This window comes from Oncorhynchus mykiss, chromosome 19, assembly GCF_013265735.2.
Source record: "Oncorhynchus mykiss isolate Arlee chromosome 19, USDA_OmykA_1.1, whole genome shotgun sequence".
Taxonomy (NCBI): Eukaryota; Metazoa; Chordata; class Actinopteri; order Salmoniformes; family Salmonidae; genus Oncorhynchus; species Oncorhynchus mykiss.
Window position 1 is genome coordinate 15,186,601 of NC_048583.1, and position 26,465 is coordinate 15,213,065.

The 26,465-nt window shown below is 43.2% G+C and overlaps 2 protein-coding genes across 3 annotated transcripts; both read right to left on the reverse strand.

The window, feature by feature from the left end:
• Positions 1-1,710: 1,710 nt before the first annotated feature.
• Positions 1,711-14,102, reverse strand: LOC110497410 (neurotrophin receptor-interacting factor homolog). The gene is made up of 6 exons (XM_036953771.1): positions 13,611-14,102; positions 13,088-13,218; positions 12,758-12,916; positions 4,325-4,489; positions 3,848-3,959; positions 1,711-3,655 (listed from the first exon to the last, which is right to left on the reverse strand). The coding sequence occupies exons 1-6, from the start codon at positions 13,867-13,869 to the stop codon at positions 2,793-2,795; spliced, it is 1,689 nt and encodes a 562-aa protein (XP_036809666.1). The 5' UTR covers positions 13,870-14,102; the 3' UTR covers positions 1,711-2,792.
• A 152-nt stretch (positions 14,103-14,254) lies between these two features.
• On the reverse strand, positions 14,255-20,993 carry LOC118941342 (oocyte zinc finger protein XlCOF8.4-like). 2 transcript variants are annotated; one of them, XM_036953801.1, is made up of 3 exons: positions 20,950-20,993; positions 20,631-20,758; positions 14,255-15,329 (listed from the first exon to the last, which is right to left on the reverse strand). In XM_036953801.1, the coding sequence occupies exons 1-3, from the start codon at positions 20,960-20,962 to the stop codon at positions 14,496-14,498; spliced, it is 975 nt and encodes a 324-aa protein (XP_036809696.1). In that variant the 5' UTR covers positions 20,963-20,993; the 3' UTR covers positions 14,255-14,495. The 2 variants fall into 2 exon arrangements, with proteins under 2 accessions (XP_036809696.1, XP_036809697.1); XM_036953802.1 differs by lacking the exon at positions 14,255-15,329 and having other exon boundaries at positions 18,813-20,758.
• Between the last annotated feature and the right edge of the window lie 5,472 nt (positions 20,994-26,465).

The following is a 26,465-nucleotide window of genomic DNA, read 5'->3' on the forward strand; positions in this document are numbered from 1 at the left end:
ATGGCATTAGGATCATTTTTATTGTACAAAACCATACGTGACAAGTAGAATAACTTCTCACTATGGTAACACTTGACCATTTCTGTAAATCTGGTACGCTCGCTTTGATCATATTCATTTTAGAATACTTTGGAAAAGGTTCAACATTACATTACACACAACTTCATGTCAAATAAACATGAATTAAGGCACTATGACTATCTAATACACCTAAAGGGACAAAGTTTGTCACTTTATCACTTTAGCATTTTACAGACATCATCACACCAACCATCATCTACTCTGCCTCACCATACTCATTCTTTCCTCAGTTCATCTCACCCAATTCCCAGCTACGTCCAATACCAACAGAATGAACTACAAACAAACTAACTAGTACTATATTACACATCACTACCCACGGGATAAGAACTGGTTAAAGCAACGTTATTTCAACGTATTGTGACGTGGAAAATACATTGGATTAGAAAAAAGTCAAACATGACATTTTTTATTTATACTTTTGAAACAAAAAACGTATTATCCACTTAACGAAAACACAAACAATAGGCTAGAGAGTGGATCTATCTACAAGTCCAGCCCTGCTTAGCTATTCGTCATTGACCATTACCAACGTGCTATCGTTAGAATGATTGTTGAGAAACGTCCACTTAATAGATTCACTGTTGCTATGGAAGTCATTCTAAAGGGTAGGTTAAACAGAGAAAATTAAATGTAACCCTTCTTCATGAATCATATATCATCAATGATGCTATTTAGGCCTATATTGCATTTGGAACATCATCAACAGCTATTGTTTCAATTCAGCCCAGTGTAAAAGTAAAAAGAGACAATACATATAGGCCTGTAGTTTTCAAGCTTTGGTTGGTCTCAAATGGAATCTAGAAGTTCATAATACATATGTTGGATCAACAGTGAAGAGACGACTCCGGGATACTGGCCTTCTAGGCAGAGTTGCAAAGAAAAAGCCACATCCCAGAATGGCCAATAAAAAGAAAAGATTAAGATGGGTAAAAGAACACAGACACTGGACAGACGAACTCTGCCTAGAAGGCCAGCATCCCGGAGTCACCTCTTTACTGTTGACATTGAGACTGGTGTTTTGTGGGTACTATTTAATGAAGCTGCCAGTTTATGACTTGTGAGGCATCTATTGCTCAAACTAGATACTCTAATGTACATGTCCTCTTGCTCAGTTGTGCACTAGGGCCCTCCCACTCCTCTTTCTATTCTGGTTAGAGCCAGTTTGCGCTGTTCTGTGAAGGGACTAGTACACAGCGTTGTATGAGATCTTCAGTTTCTTGGCAATTTCTCGCAAGAAATAGCCTTCATTTCTCAGAACAAGAATAGACTGACGAGTTTCAGAAGAAAGTTCTTTGTTTCTGGCAATTTTGAGCCTGTAATCGAACCCACAAATTCTGACGCTCCAGATACTCAACAAGTCTAAAGAAGGCCAGTTGTATTGCTTCTTTAATCAGGACAACAGTTTTCAGCTGTGTTAACATACTTGCAAAAGGGTTTTCTAATGATCAATTAGCCTTTTAAAATTATAAACTTGGATTAGCTAACACAAAGTGCAATTGGAACACAGGAGTGATGGTTGCAGATATTGGGCGTCTGTACGCCTATGTAGATATTCCATTAAAAAAAAATAAAAAAATCAGTTTCCAGCTACAATAGTCATTTACAACATTAACAATGTCTACACTGTATTTCTGATCAATTTGATGTTATTTTAATGAATAAAAAGGTGGTTTCTTTCAAAAACAGGGTCATTTCTAAGTGACCCAAAACTTTTGAAAGGTAGTGTATGTTGGCAAACGTTTTATCAAATAAATAAGGTATGAGAACCAGGGAATTATTGTGTGATAACAAGCTCTTAAGGGCTGTTTCCCCAGCCCTTGGCTTTACCTTGGTCATAAGAACAGCGCTTAGTCGGGAGTTATCACAGGATAAATCCTGGATTCTCATGCCTTATTGCTGAAACAACATCTAGGTTGCTAAGAGAGATATCCGAATAGAGCACCAATTTCAAGTTAAGATAGTTGTTTTATGAGATCGCCAGTGTCTCAAGTATGATGGCAATTGCACCACTATAGTGCACCACTACAGGACAGCCAGCCTATAGTGGCCGCTAGATCTGCACTATCGTCTAGGATTGATGTGCATTCCCGGTAATACACTCGTTTCCCCTGTGGACCGGCTCGTACATATAACGTCCTTCATTCAGGCTGCAAAGGCATAATTTCCCTCCTTAACTAAATGGTGAGCCGCAGGCACCTTAGGATGTTACACACTTGGCTGAATGCGGTGTACAACATCTTAAGTTGTCCAAAAATAGTAGACATTTGGTAGTGCTATTAGATCAATCACAGTCATAACACATTAAGTTGTTGTATAAATTAACAATATCTGACAATGTGTGATTTTAACTTTGAACTTTAGTGTGATTTTACATTTTTGAAAGCTCAGTGACAACACATAGGTGAAAACGAAACCAAAAATCTGACCGATTTTTCCTTTGGAATTTGGTTTCACTTTTAGATGGTTGAAAGCATAGTGATAACACATTGGGAATTCAGCAAACTTTTAGCTGTCATTTTGAGTAGGTGAAAATAGATCAATGTATCTACCAAATACCAAGTATTACCCAATTCTACATGTTGAAATGACGTGGTGAACCCAGTGGGTATACACTATTCATGGACCATTTGCATTTTCTGCTGGTGTATCCTGAGGTAGCTCCTCTCTGAAAACCTTTTCCCGCAGTGCGTACAGGTGAACGGCCTCTCTCAAGTGTGGACCTTCAGGTGCATCTTGAGATCATGCTGGCGTGAGAACCTCTTCTCACACTGGGGACAGCTGTAGGGTTTCTCCCCTGTGTGGACTCTCTGGTGCCTCTTCAGGTTGGACGATTGGGAGAAACTAGCCCTGCACAAGTGGCAGCCAAAGGGTTTCTCCCCTGTGTGCATCCTCTGGTGGATCTCCATCTGTTTAGGGAAACTGAAGGCTTTCCCACAGAATGAACACGGGAAGCGCTTCTCTTTGCCACCGGATCTACTGACAGTGTTACTACTATTGTCATTTGTCAATGAGCTTGTGTAGCCATTTAGCGTTGAGGAACTGGCATTGTCTGAGGTCTGGTTTAACAGGAGAGTGCGAGGAGGACAAAGGCCTGGGCGTGTCTGTGATGTCTCGGGGTCCATTGTCCAGTTGATAGATCCTATAGAAGGCAGGCTGAAGGCAGCATCTGTTAGGGGGTTAACCTGAGGTACCATCAGTCTCTCTGAATCACAACTATAGGAGCAGGACGGAACATCGCTAGCCGAGTCTGCGTCTGTTCTCTTCCGCCACATACGGACACCTCCCCGTACCTGCAGACCAAATCTATGCCTCGCCCTGGTCTCAGCAAGTCTGTTGTGGAGACTAAGTTTGGTTGTTGTTTTGTGTTCGACTGTCTTTTTCTGGTTGTGGTTAACAGTGTTGTTCCCCAGCCCAGAGTTGAGGACACTGTCCCATCCACTGACCTCCACTATGTCGCCTCTAGTCCTGTCCTGCTCAGTGACATTATCCCCTGGGCCCTTGGCTGCACCCATCTGAGTCTGGGAATCCAAGATGGCCACCCAGTCTCCTCTGTTAGCCTCCAGCCATCCACCTGCAGGAAGAGGTTAGAAAATAGACTTTACGAACATGGCAGAGAAAACTCTATGTATTCAAACATAAGTTACATTGATTTAAGAAAAAACAATCCAGGCAAAAAGCATTCTAGGTGAAGCTGGTTGAGAGAATGCCAAGAGTGTATAAAGCAGTCATTACTGTACGTAGGCTATATGCATTTCTCCCTTACCTTGCTCCCCCATCCTTAGTCCACTCAACAGATCAATGCTCTCTGGCGCATCTTCTACTGTCTCCTCTTTGACCAGCAGCAGATCAGGCTTCCCATCCTCCATGCCTGCTGACTGTAAGATACAGAGTGAGAGGATGTTGGATCAAGAAATCTGATGAGCACCTTGCTATGGAGCAACTTCTGATTGGGCAATGAGGGATTGCTATGAGTACTATACAAACATGTTAGTTCATTTGATTACTTGGTTTGATAATTCAAAGGCATGGTCCCACACTTAAGACAACATGTATGAAGACCTAGGCCCGTATCAACAAAGAGAATCAGAGTAGGAGTGCTGGTCTAGGATCTTGCCATATAATCTTATTCATTATGATCTAAAAGGCTAAACTGATCCTAGATCAGCACTCCTACTCAGAGGCTTTGTGGATACAGGCCCTGAACAAATACCATTCAGACAGTAGTTCACAGTAGGCTCACCTCAGTGAGACTGTGTGTGGTCCTGTGCTGCTCAGCTGGTTCTTCTGTGGGTTCAGGAGGAGGTGTAGTCTGATTGTCCTCCATGACCATGTTCCCCTCAGGGTTCCCCAGACCCTCCTCACACCCCTCCTCCTTCACCAGCAGCACCTCTGGACCCTCCTCCTCCTGGAAAAGACAGGTGATACAGATTACACAGACATACACTCCCTCAGGTACGTACACACAGATAATAAACCACTTTAATGATGGATGGGCCATACTTGTGAACATTTGAAACTAACATTAAATTCAAACAGTTGCTCTGTCACAAAAAGTGCATCAGCCAATTAAAATCATAAATTTACTTGCACATGATTTGTAGCTGGATTGTAGCTGGTCCCATCAGATAACCTGGTACACGTTAGCCCTATGCTAACCTTACCAGATTACTAATTATTTCCTGGAACAAAATTCCACATCAGCCTATCAAAGATCTTAGACTTTATATCCACCAACAAATTGTATTTCTTAAAATAGGTCAACCCTGGCCACCAGAGGGATATTTTAAACCTACAAATTCCAGGTTGCTTTTTGTTTTGTTGGTCTGTAACAACATATGCCAATATTGTATTGATGCATCCTTGACAAGGCTACTTGCTGTTAGTACTAATGTTAGACAATGTTCAGCAATAAAGCTGTAGGAGGATTATACAACATGTATGTTTATATTCATACAGTACCAGTCAAAAGTTTTGACACCTACTCATTCTTGGGTTTTTCTTCGTTTTTTTTCTCTACATTATAGAATAACCGTAAAGATATCAAACTATAAAATGACACATGGAATCATGTAGTTACCAAATCATAATATATTGAATATTTGAGATTATTTAAAGAAGCCAACCTTTGCCTTGATGACAGCTTTGCACATTCTTGGCACTCTCAACCAGCTTCATGAAGTAGTCACCTGGAATGCATTTCAATTAACAGGTGTGCCTTCTTAAATTTGTGGAATTTCTTTCCTTCTTAATGTGTTTGTGCCAATCAGTTGTGTTGTGACAAGGTAGGGGTGGTATTCAGAAGATAGCCCTATTTGGTAAAAGACCAAGTCCATATTATGACAAGAACAGCTCAAATAAGCAAAGAGAAATGACAGCATCATTACTTTAAGACACAAAGGCCAGTCAATCCCGGAAAATTAAGAACTTTGAAAGTTTCTTCAAGTGCAGTCGCAAAAACCATCAAGCGCTATGATGTAACTGGCTCTCATGAGGACTGCCACAGGAAAGGAAAACCCAAAGTTACCTCTGCTGCGGAGGATAAGTTCATTAGATGTAACTACACCTCAAATTGCAGCCCAAATAAATGCTTCAGAGTTCAAGTAACAGACACATCTCAACATCAACTGTTCAGAGAAGACTGCGTGAATCAGGCCTTCATGGTCGAATTTATGCTTAGAAACCACAACTAAAGGACACCAATGAGAAGAGACTTGCTTGGGTCAAGAAACACGAGCATTGGGCATTAGACCGGTGGAAATCTGTCCTTTGGTCTGATGAGTCCAAATCTGAGATTTTTGGTTTCAACCGCCATGTCTTTGTGAGACGCAGAGTAGGTGAACGGATGATGTCCGCATGTGTGGTACCCATCGTGAAGCATGGAGGTGGTGGTGGTGTGATGGTGCTTTGCTGGTGACACTGTCAGTGATTTATTTAGAATTCAAGGCACACTTAACCAGCATGGCTACCACAGCATTGTGCAGCGATACACCATCCCATCTGGTTTGTGCTTAGTGGGACTATCATTTGTTTTTCAACAGGACAATGACCCAACACACCTCCAGGCTGTGAAAGGGTTATTTGACCATGAAGGAGAGTGATGGAGTGCTGCATCAGATGACCTGGCCTCCACAATCACCCAACCTCAACCCAATTGAGATGGTTTGGGATGAGTTGGACCGCAGAGTGAAGGAAAAACAGCCAAAAAGTGCTCAGCATATGTGGGAACTCCTTCAAGACTGTTGGAAAAGCATTCCAGTTGAAGCTGGTTGAGAGAATGCCAAGAGTGTGCAAAGCTGTCATCAAGGCAAAGGGTGGCAACTTTGAAGAATCTCAAATATAAAATATATTTTGATTTGTTTAACACTTTTTTGGTTACTACATGATTTCATAGTTTTGATGTCTTCACTATTATTCTACAATGTAGAAAATAGTAAAAACAAATTAAAACCCTTGAATGAGTAGGTGTGTCCAAACTTTTCACTGGTACTGTACATTGTTTTAAAAAAAGTTGACGACGCTCGTGGTCCTGTCAAATAGTTGTAATTTACCCTTACTGCCATCACTAATTGGTGGTGTAATCCACTAAGGCAGTAAACCCAGAGACGGCAAGGTACGATGGCCGCGAGTTCGAATCCTCCTCTGGGCAAGGATTTAATTTGAGGAAAAAGCGCTCCACTGTGGGCCCTCGACTGAAACAATGGATATGTGAAAAAGTAGATTATAAAAATGCATATAAAACATTGTAAATGTAAGCCTACAATTCTATGTAATATAGCCTATAGTAGCAATGATTATTTATGTAGCAGTGCCAGTAGCCTGTGTGTCGGTCAGCAACAGGAACAAGAAGCTACTCATAAAATGTATTGGTAATCTTCATTTACAGGGTTTTGCCTGCACTTCTCCTCTTCACACAATTAGTGTAAGCCTAATATCTAGCTTCTTACTTTGTTGTCTCTATGACTATGAACACACCCTGAAAGCAGTGAATGGTCTTAGTTCATTGAGTATAATTGCCTTTGAAGTAAGGGATCTAACATTAAGTAGCCCTACTTTGAGATGTGAGGTATCACGATCTCTTTCAATAATGACAGGAATGGAGGAGGTCTTTATCCTAGTGAGATTGCTAAGGCGAACACCGCCATGTTTAGTTTTGCCCAACCCAGGTCGAGGAACAGACATGGTCTCAATGGAGATAGCTGAGCTGACTACACTGACTGTGCTAGTGGCAGACTCCACTATGCTGGCAGGCTGGCTAACAGCCTGCTGCCTGGCCTGCACCCTATTTCATTGTGGAGCTGGAGGAGTTAGAGCCCTGTCTATGTTGGTAGATAAAATAAGAGCACCCCTCCAGCTAGGATGGAGTCTGTCACTCCTCAGCAGGCCAGGCTTGGTCCTGTTTGTGGGTGAGTCCCAGAAAGAGGGCCAATTATCTACAAATTCTATATTTTGTGAGGGGCAGAAAACAGTTTTCAACCAGCGATTGACTTGTGAGGCTCTGCTGTAGAGCTCATCACTCCCCCTAACTGGGAGGGGGCCAGAGACAATTACTCGATGCCGACACATCTTTCTAGCTGATTTACACGCTGAAGCTATGTTGCACTTGGTGACCTCTGTTTCATCCTAACATCGTTGGTGCCGACGTGGATAACAATATCTCTATACTCTCTACACTCACCAGTTTTAGTTTTAGCCAGCACCATCTTCAGATTAGCCTAAACTTTCACTGATATGCGGATGACACACAGCTGTCCATTTCAATGAAACATGGTGAAGCCCCAAAATTGCCCTCGCTAGAAGCCTGTGTTTCAGACATAAGGAAGTGGATGGCTGCAAACTTTCTACTTTTAAACTCGGACAAAACAGAGATGCTTGTTCTAGGTCCCAAGAAACAAAGAGATCTTCTGATGAATCTGACAATTAATCTTAATGGTTGTACATTCGTCTCAAATAAAACTGTGAAGAACCTCGGCGTTACTCTGGACCCTGATCTCTCTTTTGACGAACATATCAAGACTGTTTCAAGGACAGCTTTTTTCCATCTACGTAACATTGCAAAAATCAGAAACTTTCTGTCCAAAAATGATGTAGAAAAATTAATTCAAGCTTTTGTTACTTCTAGGTTAGACTACTGCAATGCTCTACTTTCCGGCTACCCGGAAAGTAGTATTTAGTACTAACTTCAGTTAGTGGTAAATACGGCTGCTAGAATCCTGACTAGAACCCCAAAAATGTATCATATTACTCCTGTGCTAGCCTCCCTACACTGGCTTCCTGTCAAGGCAAGGGCTGATTTCAAGGTTTTACTGCTAACCTACAAAGCATTACATGGGCTTGCTCCTACCTATCTCTCTGATTTGGTCCTGCCGTACATACCTACACGTACACTACGGTCACAAGACGCAGGCCTCCTAATTGTCCCTAGAATTTCTAAGCAAACAGCTGGAGGCAGGGCTTTCTCCTATAGAGCTCCATTTTTATGGAATGGTCTGCCTACCCATGTGAGAGACGCAAACTCGGTCTCAACCTTTAAGTCTTTACTGAAGAATCATCTCTTCAGTGGGTCATATGATTGAGTGTAGTCTGGCCCAGGAGTGTGAAGGTGAACGGAAAGACTCGGGAGCAACGAACCACCCTTGCTGTCTCTGCCTGGCCGGTTCCCCTCTTTCCACTGGGATTCTCTGCCTCTAACCCTATTACAGGGGCTGAGTCACTGGCTTACTGGTGCTCTTTCATGCCGTCCCTAGGAGGGGTGCGTCACTTGAGTGGGTTGAGTCACTGATGTGATCTTCCTGTCTGGGTTGGAGCCCCCCCTTGGGTTGTGCCGTGGCGGAGATGTTTGTGGGGGAAACTCTGCCTTGTTTCAGGATGGTAAGTTGGTGGTTGAAGATATCCCTCTAGTGGTGTGGGGGCTGTGCTTTGGCAAAGTGGGTGGGGTTATATCCTTCCTGTTTGGTCCTGTCCGGGGGTATCATCGGATGGGGCCACAGTGTCTCCTGACCCCTCCTGTCTCAGCCTCCAGTATTTATGCTGCAGTAGTTTATGTGTCGGGGGGCTAGGGTCAGTTCGTTATATCTGGAGTACTTCTCCTGTCTTATCCTGTGTCCTGTGTGAATTTAAGTATGCTCTCTCTAATTCTTTCTTTCTTTCTCTCGGAGGACATGAGCCCTAGGACCATGCCTCAGGACTACCTGGCATGATGACTCCTTGCTGTCCCCAGTCCACCTGGTCGTGCTGCTGCTCCAGTTAACTGTTTTGACTGCTGCTATGGAATCCTGACCTGTTCACTGGACGTGCTACCTGTCCCAGACCTATTATTTGAACATGCTGGTCATTTATGAACATCTCGGCCATGTTCTGTTGTAATCTCCACCCGGCACAGCCAGAAGAGGACTGGCCACCCCTCATAGCCTGGTTCCTCTCTAGGTTTCTTCCTAGGTTTTGGCCTTTCTAGGGAGTTTTTCCTAGCCAACGTGCTTCAACACCTGCATTGCTTGCTGTTTGGGGTTTTAGGCTGGGTTTCTGTACAGCACTTTGAGATATCAGCTGATGTACGAAGGGCTATATAAATACATTTGATTTGTTACCACCTTATGAATAGGCCTACAGCGTGCAGTAGGATGCGTTGATCAGTTGATTGACAGGTGTATTGTAGAACAGGGCAGGTCCAAGGCATAAGCGGCCTGAGCCCCATGGCAAAATGTGTAGAATTACAGCAACTTCAAAACTGAAATTCTCTCTGCCGTCAAAGGGCCAAAATGTTTTGCTGTGAGGTGGTGGCCCCCCCCAATCAAATCTCGCTTAGGGCCCCCAAAAGCTAGGACCGGCCCTGCTTTAGGAGATAAACGATAAACTTTCCTCGAGTGTGGATGCTCGCCAATGTGGGTTTGATCAACTTTAAAAAAATAACTAACACTGTTACTGCAATACTGCCATCTGTAGGAGAATAATGAGCGTTTGACTTTAAGGTCGCTCCTTGGCTCGTGTTTGTTCTCCTCAATCTATGTCAACATTTATAATTGGCTAATGCAGAACTTGTTCCAGGAAATAATCACTGTCATCTGGTGAGGTTCACATCGGACTAACGTGTAGGTTATCTGATGGGACCAGCTACAATGTAGTCTACTATTGCGTGCAAGTAAATTAATGAGTGAAACAGAGTAACTGTTTACATTTAAACGGTTTCTAATGTTCACAAGTATGGCTCAGGAGTGTTTACCCAGCCCCACTATGTTTGAGTCTTATACTGTAGTTTCAGAAGGACTTGATTGTTTTTAAACCCATCATGGTGGACATAAATATGATGTTGTGGGTAAATATAAGTCAGTTATCATGTCAAAAGTCAGACAAACATGACTAAACTACCTTGAACAGTAGGTGTTAGTGTGCAGTATTTATATTGAAGTGTATAATGCATATAAAGCGCTGTTGTGTGTCTGCAGAATAGAGTGAGATCAGATGTGATGTATACTAAAGCGAGTCAATAAAAGTCTTAGAAAAGTCCCATTGTGTTTATTAAACAAACAATTGTTAAATACACCATATGAAAACCACACATACACACGTATCTCAGCTTGGATGTCTGCCCACCACCTCAAGCTCACTCTTCCTCCCGGCGAAGGCCTACCCCGCTCCAAGGTTCATGCTCTACAACATCCGTAGAGTACGACCCTTACTCACACAAGTTGTCTAAGACTCACGCAGTTGTCATTTCCCGTCTAGACTTCTGAAGCTCGCTGTTGGATGGGCTCCCCTCCTGTGCCATCAAACCCCTGAAACTTATCTGGAACGCTGCAGTCCGCCAAGTTTTCCCATGTCACCCCGCTCCTCGGCACACTTCACTGGCTTCCAGTCGAAATTCGCATCCACTACAAGACCATGATGGTTGCCTACAGAGCAGCAAAGTGAACTGCCCCTCCCTACCTTCAGGCTATGCTCAAATCCTACACCCCAATCCAAGCACTCCATTCTGCCACCTCTGGTCTCTTTACCGCCCCACCCTTACAAGTGGTCAGCTCTTGCTCAGACCAGTCAAAGCTCTTCTCTGTCCTGACACCCCAATGATGGAACCAGCTTCCCCCTGAAGCTAGAACAGCAGAGTCCCTTCCAAAAAGGAATGAGTCTTCCTACTAGCACGGACTTTGCTGGTAAGTACTCTAAGGAAATGTACTTGCTACGACTGTGTTACGTGGTTGTTCAGCCCAGCTTTCTTAAAATGAATGCATTAACTGTAATTCACTGTGGATAAGTGTGCCTGCTAAATGACTAAAATGTACATTTAAAATATGTCTCAATCTGTATGAACATCATATAGCCTACACAGTACAAACACAATATGTAACAGACTTTTTAGGCTTTTATATATATATATATATATATCTCACAGTGTCTGGATGCAATATTCTACCCAGGAATATTCAACACTGAAATATGTTACTCTCACTATTCTAAATGCATCTGTGGATATTTTCTGCTAACAATGAAAATTAATCTTTGTCTATAATGCAGGATTTGATCTAAACATCAGAGGCTATTGAGTGGAATGGTTACTTTCAATGTTATAGAGTGGAATGTTTTCTCTGCTGGTGTATCCTGAGGTAGCTCCTCTCTGAGAACCTCTTCCTGCAGTGCGTACAGGCGAACAGACTTTTTCCTGTGTGGACCTTCAGATGCATCTTTAGCTTGTTCTAGTTGGTGAAACTCTTCTTACACTGGGGGTACCTTTAGGGTTTTCCCTTGTGTGGACCCTCTGGTGCCTCTTCAGGCTAGACGAGTGGGAGAAGCGCATCTGACACTGGGTACAGCTGAAGGGTTTCTCCCCTGTGTGGACCCTCTGGTGCCTCTTTAAGTCACCAGCCTGGGTGAAGCGCATGTGACACTGTGTACAGCTGAAGGGTTTCTCTCCTGTGTGGACCCTCTGGTGGATTTCCACCTTCTGGATGCAGCTGAAGCCTTTGTTACAGAACATGCAGAGGAATCGTTTCTCTTTACTACTGCTTGATGTTGCTCCCTCTCCCTGAGCCTGGGCTCTAGATCTGTTGTTTGAGTTCAATACCTGATCAAAAAGGACACGGCCGTGTGAATTGGAAGGCCCCATCAACGTGGACACTGGGTCTCGATCCCTGAGTGTGTGTAAAGGGGAGTCGGTTGTGACATTTGGATTTGTCTCTAAGCTTTCCCTATAATCTAAGAAATCTCTACCTTGTGAGTGTCCTTCTCCTGAGGGAGTCTCGTCTACATTCCATGTCAGAGGAACATCGCCCTCCACTTTTACAGTCACCTCATCTAAGACTATAACCTCCCCTTTCTTATCTAGGCACCCTTCAGAGTATGCACTACTACTGTACAGGTTCCAGTCCCCTCTAGACAGATCAGTTTGTCTCTCTAAACCCAATGATATGTTGCCAGGGTCCATCTCTGTAGTGTAAGAACAAGACAGATCACTGCCAGCCTCTAACACGTCACCCAAGCCTCGATGGGAATTAACTTGAACCACCCTCGAGCTCAGGTTATCGTAAAGTAAATAATCTGAGCTGGGAACAGGAGGACAGCCCAGTCGCCCCAGCCCCTCTGGGTCTGACCTGTGGTCAGATCCTGTGTGTAAAAGTCTTTGTGTTTCAGTTAAAGTCTCTGTGTCCGTCTCTGACTTGAGGACGGCGTTCGGCGTTCCACTGACCTCCGTGATTCTGCATCGGGTCCTGGGCGCGGTGGCGGTGAGGTCCTCCGTGGCTACATGGGACGCTCCAGTCTGGATGTCTCTGCTGTTCCGTGGGTCCTCCTCTCCTTCAGACCTTTCCAGCTTGACCCCAGGACCAGCAGACTCTGCATCTGCAGACTGACACAAGAAGAGAGGAGGTTATTACCAGTTAATTAGTTTAATTGGATAACAATGTCAGGGAAGTTTCACAATATGTTAGATATGTAAGGGTGAACACGTAAGCAAATTAATAGCCAAGGGGAGCCATTTGATGTACTGTAAATTCTAATGTTACACTAAGACAGTAACCTCGATCACGATAACATGCTGGGTTGAGGTTCCACTCCCCTCATCAACAGTAATTGGTTGGTCATCTCTACACGCATTATGTGCCGCTTGCTTCACAAAGCTCCTGTGGCCTCGAGTGAGATGTCCTCCATCTAAGAGAGTGATTGGGGGAAAAGAGGTGCTTAAATTAGGTACTGTCAATGCTCAATGCTATATTGTACACTATTGAAACTGTCTAGGATGTAAGGCAACACTTCTTATAACTTCTTGATATACTATTTATTGTTCCATATATCATGTTATTTTAATTGAGTTTGACAACAGGACACGTAGTAAATCCAGAATCTGGTTAGAATATAATATTTTGTCCTAGTGCAAGAAGCCTGGTCCCAAACTATTTTTGTTGTTGTTGCAAGATGGCTAGGTAAACAGGGTAAGTATTGCATACTATCCAAACACTGACCAAGATCCAATTCTGGTTCACACATCTGAACACATGCGCAGAGAGGAACGGGGCGACAGCCTCTGCAACCTCAAAATGTACCTCTTGCCACTCCTCTATATCGGTCGAGGATCTTGACACTACTGTGACGACTAGCGAGGACGCGCTCCCGCGCCATCTTCAGTTCCAGTAGCTGTAGTTTCCTCCGCAATCCCCTGTTTTCTTTCTGGCTTTGAGTTATTTCCAAACGAAACACTGCATAGTCGTCGTCTACGAGTTTACAGATATCTGCCACGGCTGCATTTGCTAGTACCTCCATGATGGAGGCGATTTGAGTGTGAAAAATCATACAGTTAGCCATTGTTAGCAGTTTTAGGTAACGCTTGCTAGCTATCAACCAAGTCCTGTCTCCAGCGCGAATTAGACACTACCTGAGGTAACTAATGTAATGATGTGTAGTTAAATTAGTCATATTTTGAGTTCCAGGTTGGTAATAAGCGTCTAAATAACAACAAAAACGCTTTCGTGGAAAATGTTCTTGGTCACTGTTCACGTCCGTTTACACTGAAGTAAAAGGATCTTATGGGTTGGCGTCATAGTGCAAAGGGTGTGGTTAATTGAAAAAGTTATGCGCGCTGTTTTTTGAAATACGGTACTGCTTATTACGTTATACATCCAATCTCCTATTCATGATCACTATATTTCAAGGTAAGACCAGACTTTAGAAATAAGTGTGTTAGCAAGAATAGAGTTGAAAATAATGACTTTATTACGTCTACTAAGTAAGGTAACTATTCAGTTGTGCTTGAAATAGCCTAGGTTTACAGTCTCTCTAAAAACAGATTTACACAAGCCTGTTTCAAATGACAAGTTAACAAAGGATTAATCAGGGGTATGTGGTTAATTACCCCAATACACTTCAAATGAGAACTATAATATTTTAGCTAAAGAATAGTTCCCGGATATCCCCTGCGTACATCTCAACTGCTACAATTTCTCCCCGTTGTGGACACTCCTGTGTCTGATAAGGCTAGTCAGGAAGGAGAAGCTCTTGTAACATAGTTTGCACTTGAAGGGCTTGTCCTTGGTGTGAACGGTTTGATGAGTCTTCACATAGTACGCATGAGCGAAGCGTTTTCCACATGTGGGGCAGGCGTACGGCTTGTCGGAGTCAGTCGTAATGCTCGACTTCCCACATTGTGACGCATTGACACCAGAGGAGGTAGAAGCAGGATCCACCACACTCAGGTGGTTAGTCTTTGAGCTCCCTCCTTGACCTCTAGTCATTGTTTGTGTGTTGTTGGTATTGTGTGCTGTGTTATAGGCTAGGAACCTCTCGTGGTGAACGCCCATCGTGACCCTGTCTGTATTTGTGGGGTAACCATGAGGTAACTGAGGAAGGCTAGACCCAGGTCTCCTATGAACCCAGTCACTAGGCATTAGATGAGACCCTGAAGGAGAAGACAGATTTGCTGATAGACTACCACCAAGGGGGTCTCCCACCACTCTCTGTGAAGGCCCAGGGTGACCTGCTCTGTTCATCATGGATACTGTATCATAGGAACAGGAGGGTCTCTCTCTATCAGCTCCGTCTCTCTGATGACCAGCAGGACTGGGGTGGCTTAGACCACCTGTCCACTGCTTGTGTTCTACGTAGTGGAGTCTCTGTCCCTCGCGGTTGGGTTCTGACTCGGAAAGGAAGAGCAACGGTTCCTGATCCATGGTCCTGATCTGGTGCCAGGGTTTGTGACCAGTCCCTTCATAGGTCCAGTCTCTCCTGCCAGTAACATCAGATATCAGTAGGTCCTCGTGAACTGGAGACTGTAAACAAAGATGGTTCAGAAGAGCATATAAAAAGGTTTATACAAGAAACTCTTTCCTGTCCACACAAACATGGCAAGATACAAAATGTTAACCACAGTCAAGCCCATCTCTAACACTGTGATTTAAGAACCTAACAATATGGAGCTATTGGGAGTTTATTATATAAATAACTCAGCAAAAAAAGAAACGTCCTCTCACGGTCAACTGTGTTTATTGTCAGCAAACTTAACATGTGTAAATATTTGTATGAACATAAGATTTAACAGACATAAACTGAACAAGTTCCACAAACATGTGACTAACAAATGGAATATTGTGTCCCTGAACAAAGGGGGGGTCAAAATAAAAAGTAAAAGTCAGTATCTGGTCTGGCCACCAGCTACATTAAGTACTGCAGTGCATCTCCTCATGGACTGCACCAGATTTGCCTGTTCTTGCTGTGAGATGTTACCCCACTCTTCCACCAAGGCATCTGCAAGTTCCCAGACATTTCTAGGGGGGGGAAATGGCCCTAGCCCTCACCCTCTGATCCAAGACAGGTCCGAGACATGCTCAATGGGATTGAGATCCGGGCTCTTTGCTGGCCATGGCAGAACACTGACATTCCTGTCTTGTAGGAAATCACGCACAGAACGAGCAGTATGGCTGGTGGCATTGTCATGCTGGAGGGTCATGTCAGGATAAGCTCGCAGGAAGGGTACCACGAGGGAGGAGGATGTCTTCCCTGTAACGTACAGCGTTGAGATTGCCTGCAATGACAACAAGCTCAGTCCGATGATGCTGTGACACACCGCCCCAGACCATGATGGACCCTCCCTCCAAATCGCTCCCGCTCCAGAGTACAGGCCTCGGTGTAACGCTCATTCCTTCAACGATAAACGCGAATCTGAAAAAGAGCACTTTTTGCCAGTCCTGTCAGGTCCAGCTACGGTGGGTTTGTGCCCATAGGCGGCGTTGTTACCGGTGAGGGCTGGTGAGGACCTGCCTTACCTGCCTCAGTCCAGCCTCGCTCAGCCTATTGCGGACAGTCTGAGCACTGATGGAGAGATTGTGCGTTCCCGGTGTAACTCGGGCAGTTGTTGTTGCCATCCTGTACCTGTCCCGCAGGTGTGATATTTGGATGTGCTGATCCTGTGCAGGTGTTGTTACACGTGGTCTGCGAGGGCGATCAGCTGTCCATCCGGTCTCCCTGTAGTGCTGTCTTAGGCGTCTCACAATACGGACATTACAATTTATTACCCAGGCCACATCTGCAATCCTCATGCCTAAGGCACATTCACGTAGATGAGCAGGGACCCTGGGCATCTTTCTTTTTGTGTTTTTCAGAGTCAGTAGGAAGGCCTCTTTAGTGTCCTAAGTTTTCAGAACTGTGACCTTAATTGTCTACCGTCTGTAAGCTGTTAGTGTCTTAACGACTGTTCCACAGGTGCAGGTTCATTAATTGTTTATGGTTCATTGAACAAGCATGGGAAACAGTGTTTAAACCCTTTACAATGAAGATCTGTGAAGTTATTTGGATTTTTATGAATTATCTTTGAAAGACAGGGTCCTGAAAAGGGACGTTTATTTTTTTGCTGAGTAATATACAGAGACAGACAGACATAAGTCCAAACAGTCTGCAAATGATACAAAATAACCAAGTTAGTCAGCAGAGTCAATTTAGTATTTCTTTTAAACAAAATGGCATTAGAATCATTTTTATGATTGCATAAAACGATACATGACAAGTAGAATAACTTCTCACTATGGTAACCTCGCTTTGATCAAATTAATTTGAGAATACTTTGGAAAAGGTTCAACATTACACACAGCTTCATGTCAAATAAACATGAATTAAGGCACTATGATTGTCTAAAACACCTAAAATGGGACAAAATGTGTAAAAATGCTAAAGTGATGAAAAGTGACAGACATCACATCTACTCTGCCTCAATATACTCATTCTTTCCTCTGTTCATCCAGTTCCCAGCTACGTCCAACACCAACAGAATGAACTACAAGAAACTAACTAGTACTATATTACACATCACTACCCACTGGGCACAAACTGGTTAATTCAACGTTGTTTCAACATAATTTGTCAAAGTATTGTGACATGGAATCTACGTGGAAAATACATTGGATTTGAAACAAGTCGTGAATGTATAATTGTTTTTATTTTTACCTTTGAAACAAAGACATCTTCAACGTAATATCCACTATAAAAAAAACATTTTTAAACAATAGTCTGGGCAGCACCTACTACTAGAGAGTTGATCTATCTACAAGCTCAGCCCTACTTAGCTTGATATTCATGATTGACTATTACTAGTAGAAATTCCCTGTCTTAGTCAGTTACGATCACCACTTTATTTTAAGAATGTGAAATGTCAGAATAATAGTAGAGTGATTTATTTCAGCTTTTATTTCTTTCATCACATTCCCAGTGGGTCAGAAATTCCCATACACTCAATTAGTATTCGGTAGCATTGCCTTTAAATTGTTTAACTTGGGTCAAATGTTTTGGGTAGCCTTCCATAAGCTTCCCACAATAAGTTGGGTGAATTTTAGCCCATTCCTCCTGACAGAGCTGGTGTAATTGGGTCAGGTTTGTAGGCCTCCTTGCTCACACACGCTTTTTCAGTTCTGCCCACAAATTTTCTATAGGATTGATGTCAGGGCTTTGTGATGGCCACTCTAATACCTTGACTTTGTTGTCCTTAAGCCATTTTGAATCAACTTTGGTAGTATGATTGGGGTCGTTGTCCATTTGGAAGACCTATTTGCGACCAAGCTTTAACTTCCTGACTGATGTCTTGATGTTACTTCAATATATCCATACTTTTCCTGCCTCATCATGCCATCTATTTTGTGAAGTGCACCAGTCCCTCCTGCAGCAAAGCAGCCCCACAGCATGATTCTGCCACCCCCATGCTTCACAGTTGGGATGGTGTTCTTCGGCCTGCAAGCCTCCCCCTTTTTCCTCCAAACATAACGATGGTCATTATGGCCAAACAGTTCTATTTTTTTGACCGGAGGACATTTCTCCCAAAATTACAATCTTTATCCCCATGTGCAGTTGCAAACCGTAGTCTGGTTTTTTTTATGGTAATTTTGGAGCAGTGGCTTCTTCCTTGCTGATCTCCCAAGGATGAACCAGACTTGTGGAGGTCTCCACATTTTTTTCCGAGGTCTTGGCTGATTTCTTTTGATTTTCCCATGATGTCAAGCAAAGAGGCACTGAGTTTGAAGGTAGGCCTTGAAATACATCCACAGGTACACCTCCAATTGACGACTCAAATGATGTCAATTAGCCTATCAGAAGCTTCTAAAGCCATGACATTTTCTGGAATTTTCCAAGCTGTTTAAAGGCACAGTCAACTTAGTGTATGTAAACTTCTGACCCACTGGAATTGTGATATAATTCATTGTAAGTGAAATAATCTGTCTGTAAACAATTGTTGGAAAAATTACTTTGTCATGCACAAAGTAGATGTCCTATCCGACTTGCCAAAACTATAGTTTGTTAACAAGACATTTGTGGAGTAGTTGAAAAACAAGGTTTAATGACTCCAACCTAAGTGTATATAAACTACCAACTTCAACTGTATGTATATGTTGACAAATGTTTTATGAAAGAAATAAGGCATGAGAACCTGGGAATTATTGTGTGATAACTCCCTCCTAAGGGCTGTTTCCCCAGCCCTTCGCTTTACCTTGGGCATAAGAACAGCCCTTAGTTGGGAATTATCACACGATAATTCCCGGGCTCTCATGCCTTATTGCTGAAACAACATCTAGGTTGCTAAGAGAGATATACGAATAGTCAGCACCAATTTCAAGTTAAGATAGTTGTTTTATGAGATCGCCAGTGTCTCAAGTATGATGGCAATTGCACCACTATAGTGCACCACTACAAGACAGCCAGTCTATAGTGGCCGCTAGATCTGCACTATTGTCTAGGATTGATGTGCATTCCCGGTAATAAACTTGTTTCCCCTGTGAACCGGCTCGTACATAAAGCGTCCCCCATTCAGGCTGCAAAGGCATAATTTTCCTCCTTAACTAGCTTTAAATGGTGAGCTGCGGGGGGGTATGTGTACTGACTCAATAATACAACATTTTCCACCACTTATCAGACAGCGGTAGACAACATCTTAAGTTGTCCAAAAATAGTGGTAATTTGGTAGTGCTATTAGATCAATCACAGTCATAACACATTAAGTTGTATATAAATAACAATATCTGACATTGTATTCCTATGGTGGGAAAGCTCAGTGATAACACAAGTGACAACTAAACCAAAAAATCTGACAGATTTTTCCATTGGAATTTGGTTTAATTTTTGATGGTTGAAATCTGTGATAACACATTGGGAATTCAACAAACTATTAGCTGTCATTTTGAGTAGGTGAAAATAGATTGGAATCTCATTGATCAATGTATCTACCAAATATTAACCAGTTCTATATGTTGAAATGACGTGGTGTACCCAGTGGGTATACACTATTCATGGGTCATGTGCATTTTCTGCTGGTGTATCCTGAGGTTGCTCCTCTCTGAGAACCTTTTTCCGCAGTGCGTGCAGTTGAACGGACTCTCTCAAGTGTGGACCTTCAGGTGCATCTTGAGATCGTGCTGGCGTGAGAACCTCTTCTCACACTGGGGACAGCTGTAGGGTTTCTCCCCTGTGTGGACTCTCTGGTGCCTCTTCAGGTTGGACGAATGGGAGAAACTAGCCCGGCAAAGGTGGCAGCCAAAGGGTTTCTCCCCTGTGTGCATCCTCTGGTGGATCTCCACCTGTTTAGGGAAACTGAAGGCTTTCCCACAGAATGAACACGGGAAGCGCTTCTCTTTACTACTGGATCTGCTCATAGCATTACTACTACTGTCATTTGTCAATGGGCTTGTGTAGCCATTTAGTGTTGAGGAACTGGCATTGTCTGTGGTTTGGTTTAACATTATGAGAGTGTGAGGAGGATGAAGGCCAGGGAGCATCTGTGTTGTTGCAGGGTCCATGTTCCAGTTGATAGATCCTATAGAAGGCAGGCTGAAGACAGCATCTGTTAGGGGGTTAACCTGAGGCGCCATCAGTCTCTCTGAATCACAACTATAGGAGCAGGATGGAGCATCGCTAGCCGAGTCTGTGTCTGTTCTCTCTCGCCACATACCAAATCTACACCTTGCCCTGGTCTCAGCCAGTCTGCTGTCATGGAGACTAAGTTTGGTTGTTGTTTTGTATTCGACTGTCTGTTTCTGGTTGTGCTTAACAGTGTTGTTCCCTAGCCCAGAGTTGAGGACGCTGTCCCATCCACTGACCTCCACTATGTTGCCTCTAGTCCTGTCCTGCTCAGTGACATTGTCCCCTGGGCCCTTGGCTGCACCAGTCTGGTTCTGGGAATCCAAGATGGCCGCCCAGTCTCCTCTGTTAACCTCCAGCCAACCACCTGCAGGAAGAGGTTCGACTTTACGAACATGGCAGAGAACTCTACATATGGAGTTTTTTTTTAGTCAAGTTCATACGTTACAGTTATATTGATTTGATTTAATGAATGAAGAAAAATAAAAAATCCAGGCGCATCACTATTCCTATTGAACATCTATTACTGTATGGAGGCTATATGTATTTCTCCCTTACCTTGCTCCCCCATCTTTAGTCCACTCAGCAGATCAATGCTCTCTGGTCCGTCTTCTATTGTCTCCTCTTTGACTAGTAGCAGATCAGGCTTCCCATCCTCCATGTCTACTGACTGTAAGAGATACAGAGTGAGAGGATGTTGGATCAAGAAATCTGATATGAGCACCCTGCTATGGAGCATCTTCTGATTGGATAATGAGGGATTGCTATGAGTACTATACAAACATGTTAGTTGATTTGATTACTTGTCACTCTTTAATGGTTTGATAATTCAAAGGCATGGTCCCACACTTAAGACAATATGTATGAAGACCTCGGCCCGTATCCACAAAGAGTCTCAGAGTAGGAGTGCTGATCTAAGATCTTTCCATATGATCTTATTCATTATGATCTAAAAGGCTAAACTGATCCTAGATCAGCACTCCTACTCAGAGGCTTTGTGGATACAGGCCCCGAACTAATACCATTCAGACAGTAGTTTAGTGGGCTCACCTCAGTGAGACTGTGTGTGGTCCTGTGCTGCTCAGCTGGCTCCTCTGTGGGTTCAGGAGGAGGTGTAGTCTGGTTGTCCTCCATGACCATGGTCCCCTCTGGATTCCCCAGACCCTCCTCACACCCCTCCTCCTTCACCAGCAGCACCTCTGGACCCTCCTCCTCCTGGAAAAGACAGGTGATACAGATTACACAAACATACACTCCCTCAGGTACGTACACACAGATAAACACACACTTTAATGATGGATGAGCCATACTTGTGAACATTAGAAACTAACATTAAATTCAAACAGTTGCTCTGTCACAAAAAGTGCATCAGCCAGTTAAAATTGCCAATTTACTTGCACGTGATAGAACGCTGCATTGTAGCTGGTCCCATCAGATAACCTGGTACACGTTAGCCCTTTGCTAACCTCACCAGATGACTGATTATTTCCTGGAACAAAATTCCACATCAGCCTATCAAAGATCTTAGACTTTATATCCACCAACAAATTGTATTTCTTAAAATAGGTCAACCCTGGACACAAGGGATATTTTAAACAAACAAATTCAAGGTTGCCTTTTGTTTCGTTGGTCTGTAACAACATATGCCAATCTTGCATTGATGCATCCTTGACAAGGCTACTTGCTGTTAGTACTAATGTTAGACAATGTTCAGCAATAAAGATGTAGGTTGTACAACATGTAAGTTAATATTCATTCATCGTTTTAAAAAAGGTTGAAGATGCTCGTGGTCTTGTCAAATAGTTGTAATTGACCCTTACTGCCATCACTAATTGGTGGTGTAATCCACTAAGACAGTAAGCCCAGAGACGGCAAGGTACGATGGCTGCGAGTTCGAATCCCCCTTGGGGCAAGGATTGCATTTACGGAAAAAGCACTCCACTGTGGGCCCTCGACTCAAATAACGTAGCATAGCATATGTGAAAAAGTAGACTATAAAAATGCACCTAAAACATTGTAAATGTAAGCCTTCAATTCTATGTAATATAGCCTATAGTAGCAACGATGATTTATGTAGCAGTGCCAGTAGCCTGTGTGTCGGTCAGCAACAGGAAGAACCTACTCATAAAATGTATTGGTAATCTTAATTTACAGGGTTTCGCCTGCACTTCCTCTTCACACAATTAGTGTAAGCCTAATATCTAGCTTCTTACTTTCAGTTGTCTCTATGACTATGAACACACCCTGAAAGCAGTGAATGGTCTTGTGTTCCCACCTTATGAATAGGCCTACAGCGTGCAGTAGGATGCGTTGATTAGTTGATTGACAGGTGTATTGTAGAACAGGGCCGGTCCAAGGTATAAACGGCCTGAACCCCATGGCAAAATGTGTAGAATTACAGCAACTTCAAAACTGAAATTCTCTCTGCCGTCAAAGGGCCAAAATGATTTGCCGTGGGGTGGTGGGCCCCCCAACCAAATCCCCCAAAAGCTAGGACCTGGCCTGCTTTAGAAGATAAACAATAAACTTTCCTCTAGTGTGGATGCTCGCCAACGTGGGTTTGAGTCCGGAATCGTGATCAACTTAAAAAAAATAACTAACACCGTTACTGCAATACTGCCATCTGTAGGAAAATAATGAGTGTTTGACTTTAAGGTCGCTCTTATGCTAGTGTTTGTTCACCTCAATCTACGTCAACATTTATAATTGGCTGATGCAGAACTTGTTCCAGGAAATAATCACTGTCATCTGGTGAGGTTCGCATCGGACTAACGTGTTGAAGGTTATCTGATGGGACCAGCTACAATTTGTCTCCCGAGTTGCGCAGTGGTCTAAGGCACTGCATCTCAGTGCTAGAGGCATCACTACAGGCCCGATCCCGGTATCACAACCGGCAGTGATCGGGAGTCCCGTAGGGCAGGTTAGGGGAGGGTTTGGCCGGGGTAGACAGTCATTGTAAAATTAAGAATTTGTTCTTAATGGACTTGCCTAGTTAAATAAATAAACAATAACCTACTATCACGTGCAAGTAAATCAATTAGTTTAATTGGCTAACACACAGAAAGAGTAACTGTTTACATTTAAACGGTTTCTAATGTTCACAAGTATGGCTCAGGAGTGTTTACCCAGCCCCATTTTTTCCCCCAGAAAATCACATTGTAAGATTTTTAATGAATTTATTTGCAAATTATGGTGGAAAATAAATATTTGGTCAATAACAAAAGTTTCTCAATACTTTGTTATATACCCTTTGTTGGCAATGACAGAGGTCAAACGTTTTCTGTAAGTCTTCACAAGGTTCACACACCTTTGATGGTATTTTGGCCCATTCCTCCATGCAGATCTCTAGAGCAGTAATGTTTTGGGGCTATTGCTGGGCAACACGGACTTTCAACTCCCTCCAAAGATTTTCTATGGGGTTGAGATCTGGAGACTAGCTAGGCCGCTCCAGGACCTTGAAATGCTTCTTACGAAGCCACTCCGTTGCCGGGCGGTGTGTTTGGGATCATTGTCATGTTGAAAGACCCAGCCATGTTTCATCTTCAATGCCCTTGCTGATGGAAGGAGGTTTTCACTCAAAATCTCACGATACATGGCCCCATTCATTCTTCCCTTTACACGGATCAGTCGTCCTGGTCCCTTTGCAGAAAAACAGCCCCAAAGCATGGGTGTGGAAACATCATGCTTCACAGTAGGTATGGTGTTCTTTGGATGCAACTCAGCATTCTTTGTCCTCCAAACACGACGTGTTGAGTTTTTACCAAAAAGTTATATTTTGGTTTCATCTGACCATATGACATTCTCCCAATCTTATTCTGGATCATCCAAATGCTCTCTAGCAAACTTCAGACGGGCCTGGACATGTACTGGCTTAAGCAGGGGGACACGTCTGGCACTGCAGGATTTGAGTCCCTGGTGGCGTAGTGTGTTACTGATGGTAGGCTTTGTTACTTTGGTCCCAGCTCTCTGCATTCACTGGGTCCCCCAGTGTGGTTCTGGGATTTTTGCTCACCGTTCTTGTGATCATTTTGACCCCACGGGTTGCTATCTTGCGTGGAGCCCTAGATCGAGGGAGATTATCAGTGGTTTGTATGTCTTCCATTTCCTAATAATTGCTCCCACAGTTGATTTCTTCAAACCAAGCTGCTTACCCATTGCAGATTCAGTCTTCCCAGCCTGGTGCAGGTCTACAATTTTGGTTTCTGGTGTCCTTTGACAGCTCTTTGGTCTTGACCATAGTGGAGTTTGGAGTGTGACTGTGAGGTTGTGGACAGGTGTCTTTTATACTGATAACAAGTTCAAACAGGTGCCATTAATCCAGGTAACGAGTGGAGGACAGAGGAGCCTCTTAAAGAAGAAGTTACAGGTTTGTGAGATCCAGAAATCTTGCTTGTTTGTAGGTGACCAAATACTTATTTTCCAACATAATTTGCAAATAAATTAATTAAAAATCCTACAAAGTGATTTTCTGGATTTTTTTTCTTCTCATTTTGTCTGTCATAGTTGAAGTGTACCTATGATTAAAATTACAGGCCTCTCTCATCAAGTGGGAGAACTTGCACAATTGGTGGCTGACTAAATACTTTTTTGCCCCACTGTAAGTCAGTTATCATAAATCAAGTCAGACAAACCCTGACTAAACAATTTTGACATGTACAGTAAGTAGGTGTTTGTTAGTGTCTGGGGTGTGTAGGTATATTTAGTGCATATTAGTTAAAGTGCTCTTGGGTGTATGTAGAATAGGGTGAGATCAGATGTGATATATACTAAAGAGAGTCTCAAGAAAAGTCTGTTTATTAAATATTAACAATTGTTAAATACACCATATGAAAACACCATATGAAAACCACACATACACACGTATCTCTGAGTACCTGGCAGACATCTCAGCTTGGATGTCTGCCCACCACCTCAAGCTCAACCTTGACAACAGCTCTTCCTCCCGGGGAAGGCCTACCCCGCTCCAAGGTTCATGCTCTACAACATCCGTAGAGTACGACCCTTACTCACACAAGAAGCGGAGCAGGCCTTAATCCACGCAGTTGTCATTTCCCGTCTAGACTTCTGAAGCTCTCTGTTGGATGGGCTCCCCTCCTGTGACATCAAACCCCTGAAACTTATCTAGAACGCTGCAGTCCGCCAAGTTCTCCCATGTCACCCCACTCCTCGGCACACTTCACTGGCTTCCAGTCGAAGTTCGCATCCACTACAAGACCATGATGGTTGCCTACAGAGCAGCAAAGTGAACTGCCCCTCCCTACCTTCAGGCTATGCTCAAATCCTACACCCCAATCCAAGCACTCCATTCTGCCACCTCTGGTTTCTTTACCGCCCCACCCTTACGAGTGGTCAGCTCTTGCTCAGACCAGTCAAAGCTCTTCTCTGTCCTGACACCCCAATGATGGAACCAGCTTCCCCCTGAAGCTAGAACAGCAGAGTCCCTTCCAAAAAGGAATGGGTCTTCCTAATAGCACTGACTTTGCTGGTAAGTACTTTAAGGAAATGTACTTGCTACGACTGTGTTACGTGGTTGTTTAGCCCAGCTAAATATTAATGAATGCATTAACTGTAATTCACTGTGTAATTCACTGTGGATAAGAGTGCCTGCTAAATGACTAAAATGTACATTTAAAATATGTCTCAATCTGTATGAACATCATATAGCCTACACAGTACAAACACAATATGTAACAGACTTTTTAGGCTTTTATATATATATATATATATATCTCACAGTGTCTGGATGCAATATTCTACCCAGGAATATTCACTGAAATATGTTCATCTCACTATTCGAAATGCACCTGTGGATATTTTCTGCTGAAAATTAAAATTAATCTTTAATGCAGGATTTGAACTAAACGTCAGAAGCTATGGAGTGGAATGGTTACTTTCTATGTTATAGAGTGGAATGTTTTTTCTGCCTGTGTATCCTGAGGTATCTCTTCTCTGAGAACCTATTCCTGCAGTGCAAACAGGCAAACAGCCTTTTTCCTGTGTGGACCTTCAGATGCATCTTTAGCTTGTTCTAGTGGGTGAACCTCATCTGACACTTGGTAGAGCTGAAGGGTTTC

Bases quoted from the DNA above. Each gene is read 5' to 3' on its own strand.
- LOC110497410 (XM_036953771.1), bottom strand. From the start codon at position 13,869: ATGGCTAACTGTATGATTTTTCACACTCAAATCGCCTCCATCATGGAG. The intron at 13,219-13,610 runs GTACATTTTGAG...TCACTCTCTTAG, and splicing joins ATATAGAGGAGTGGCAAGAG to ATGGAGGACATCTCACTCGA. The intron at 3,960-4,324 runs GTGAGCCTACTG...TGTATCTTACAG, and splicing joins CCACACACAGTCTCACTGAG to TCAGCAGGCATGGAGGATGG.
- LOC118941342 (XM_036953801.1), bottom strand. The intron at 15,330-20,630 runs GTCAGTGGATGG...CTTTGTTTACAG, and splicing joins CTAGAGGCAACATAGTGGAG to TCTCCAGTTCACGAGGACCT.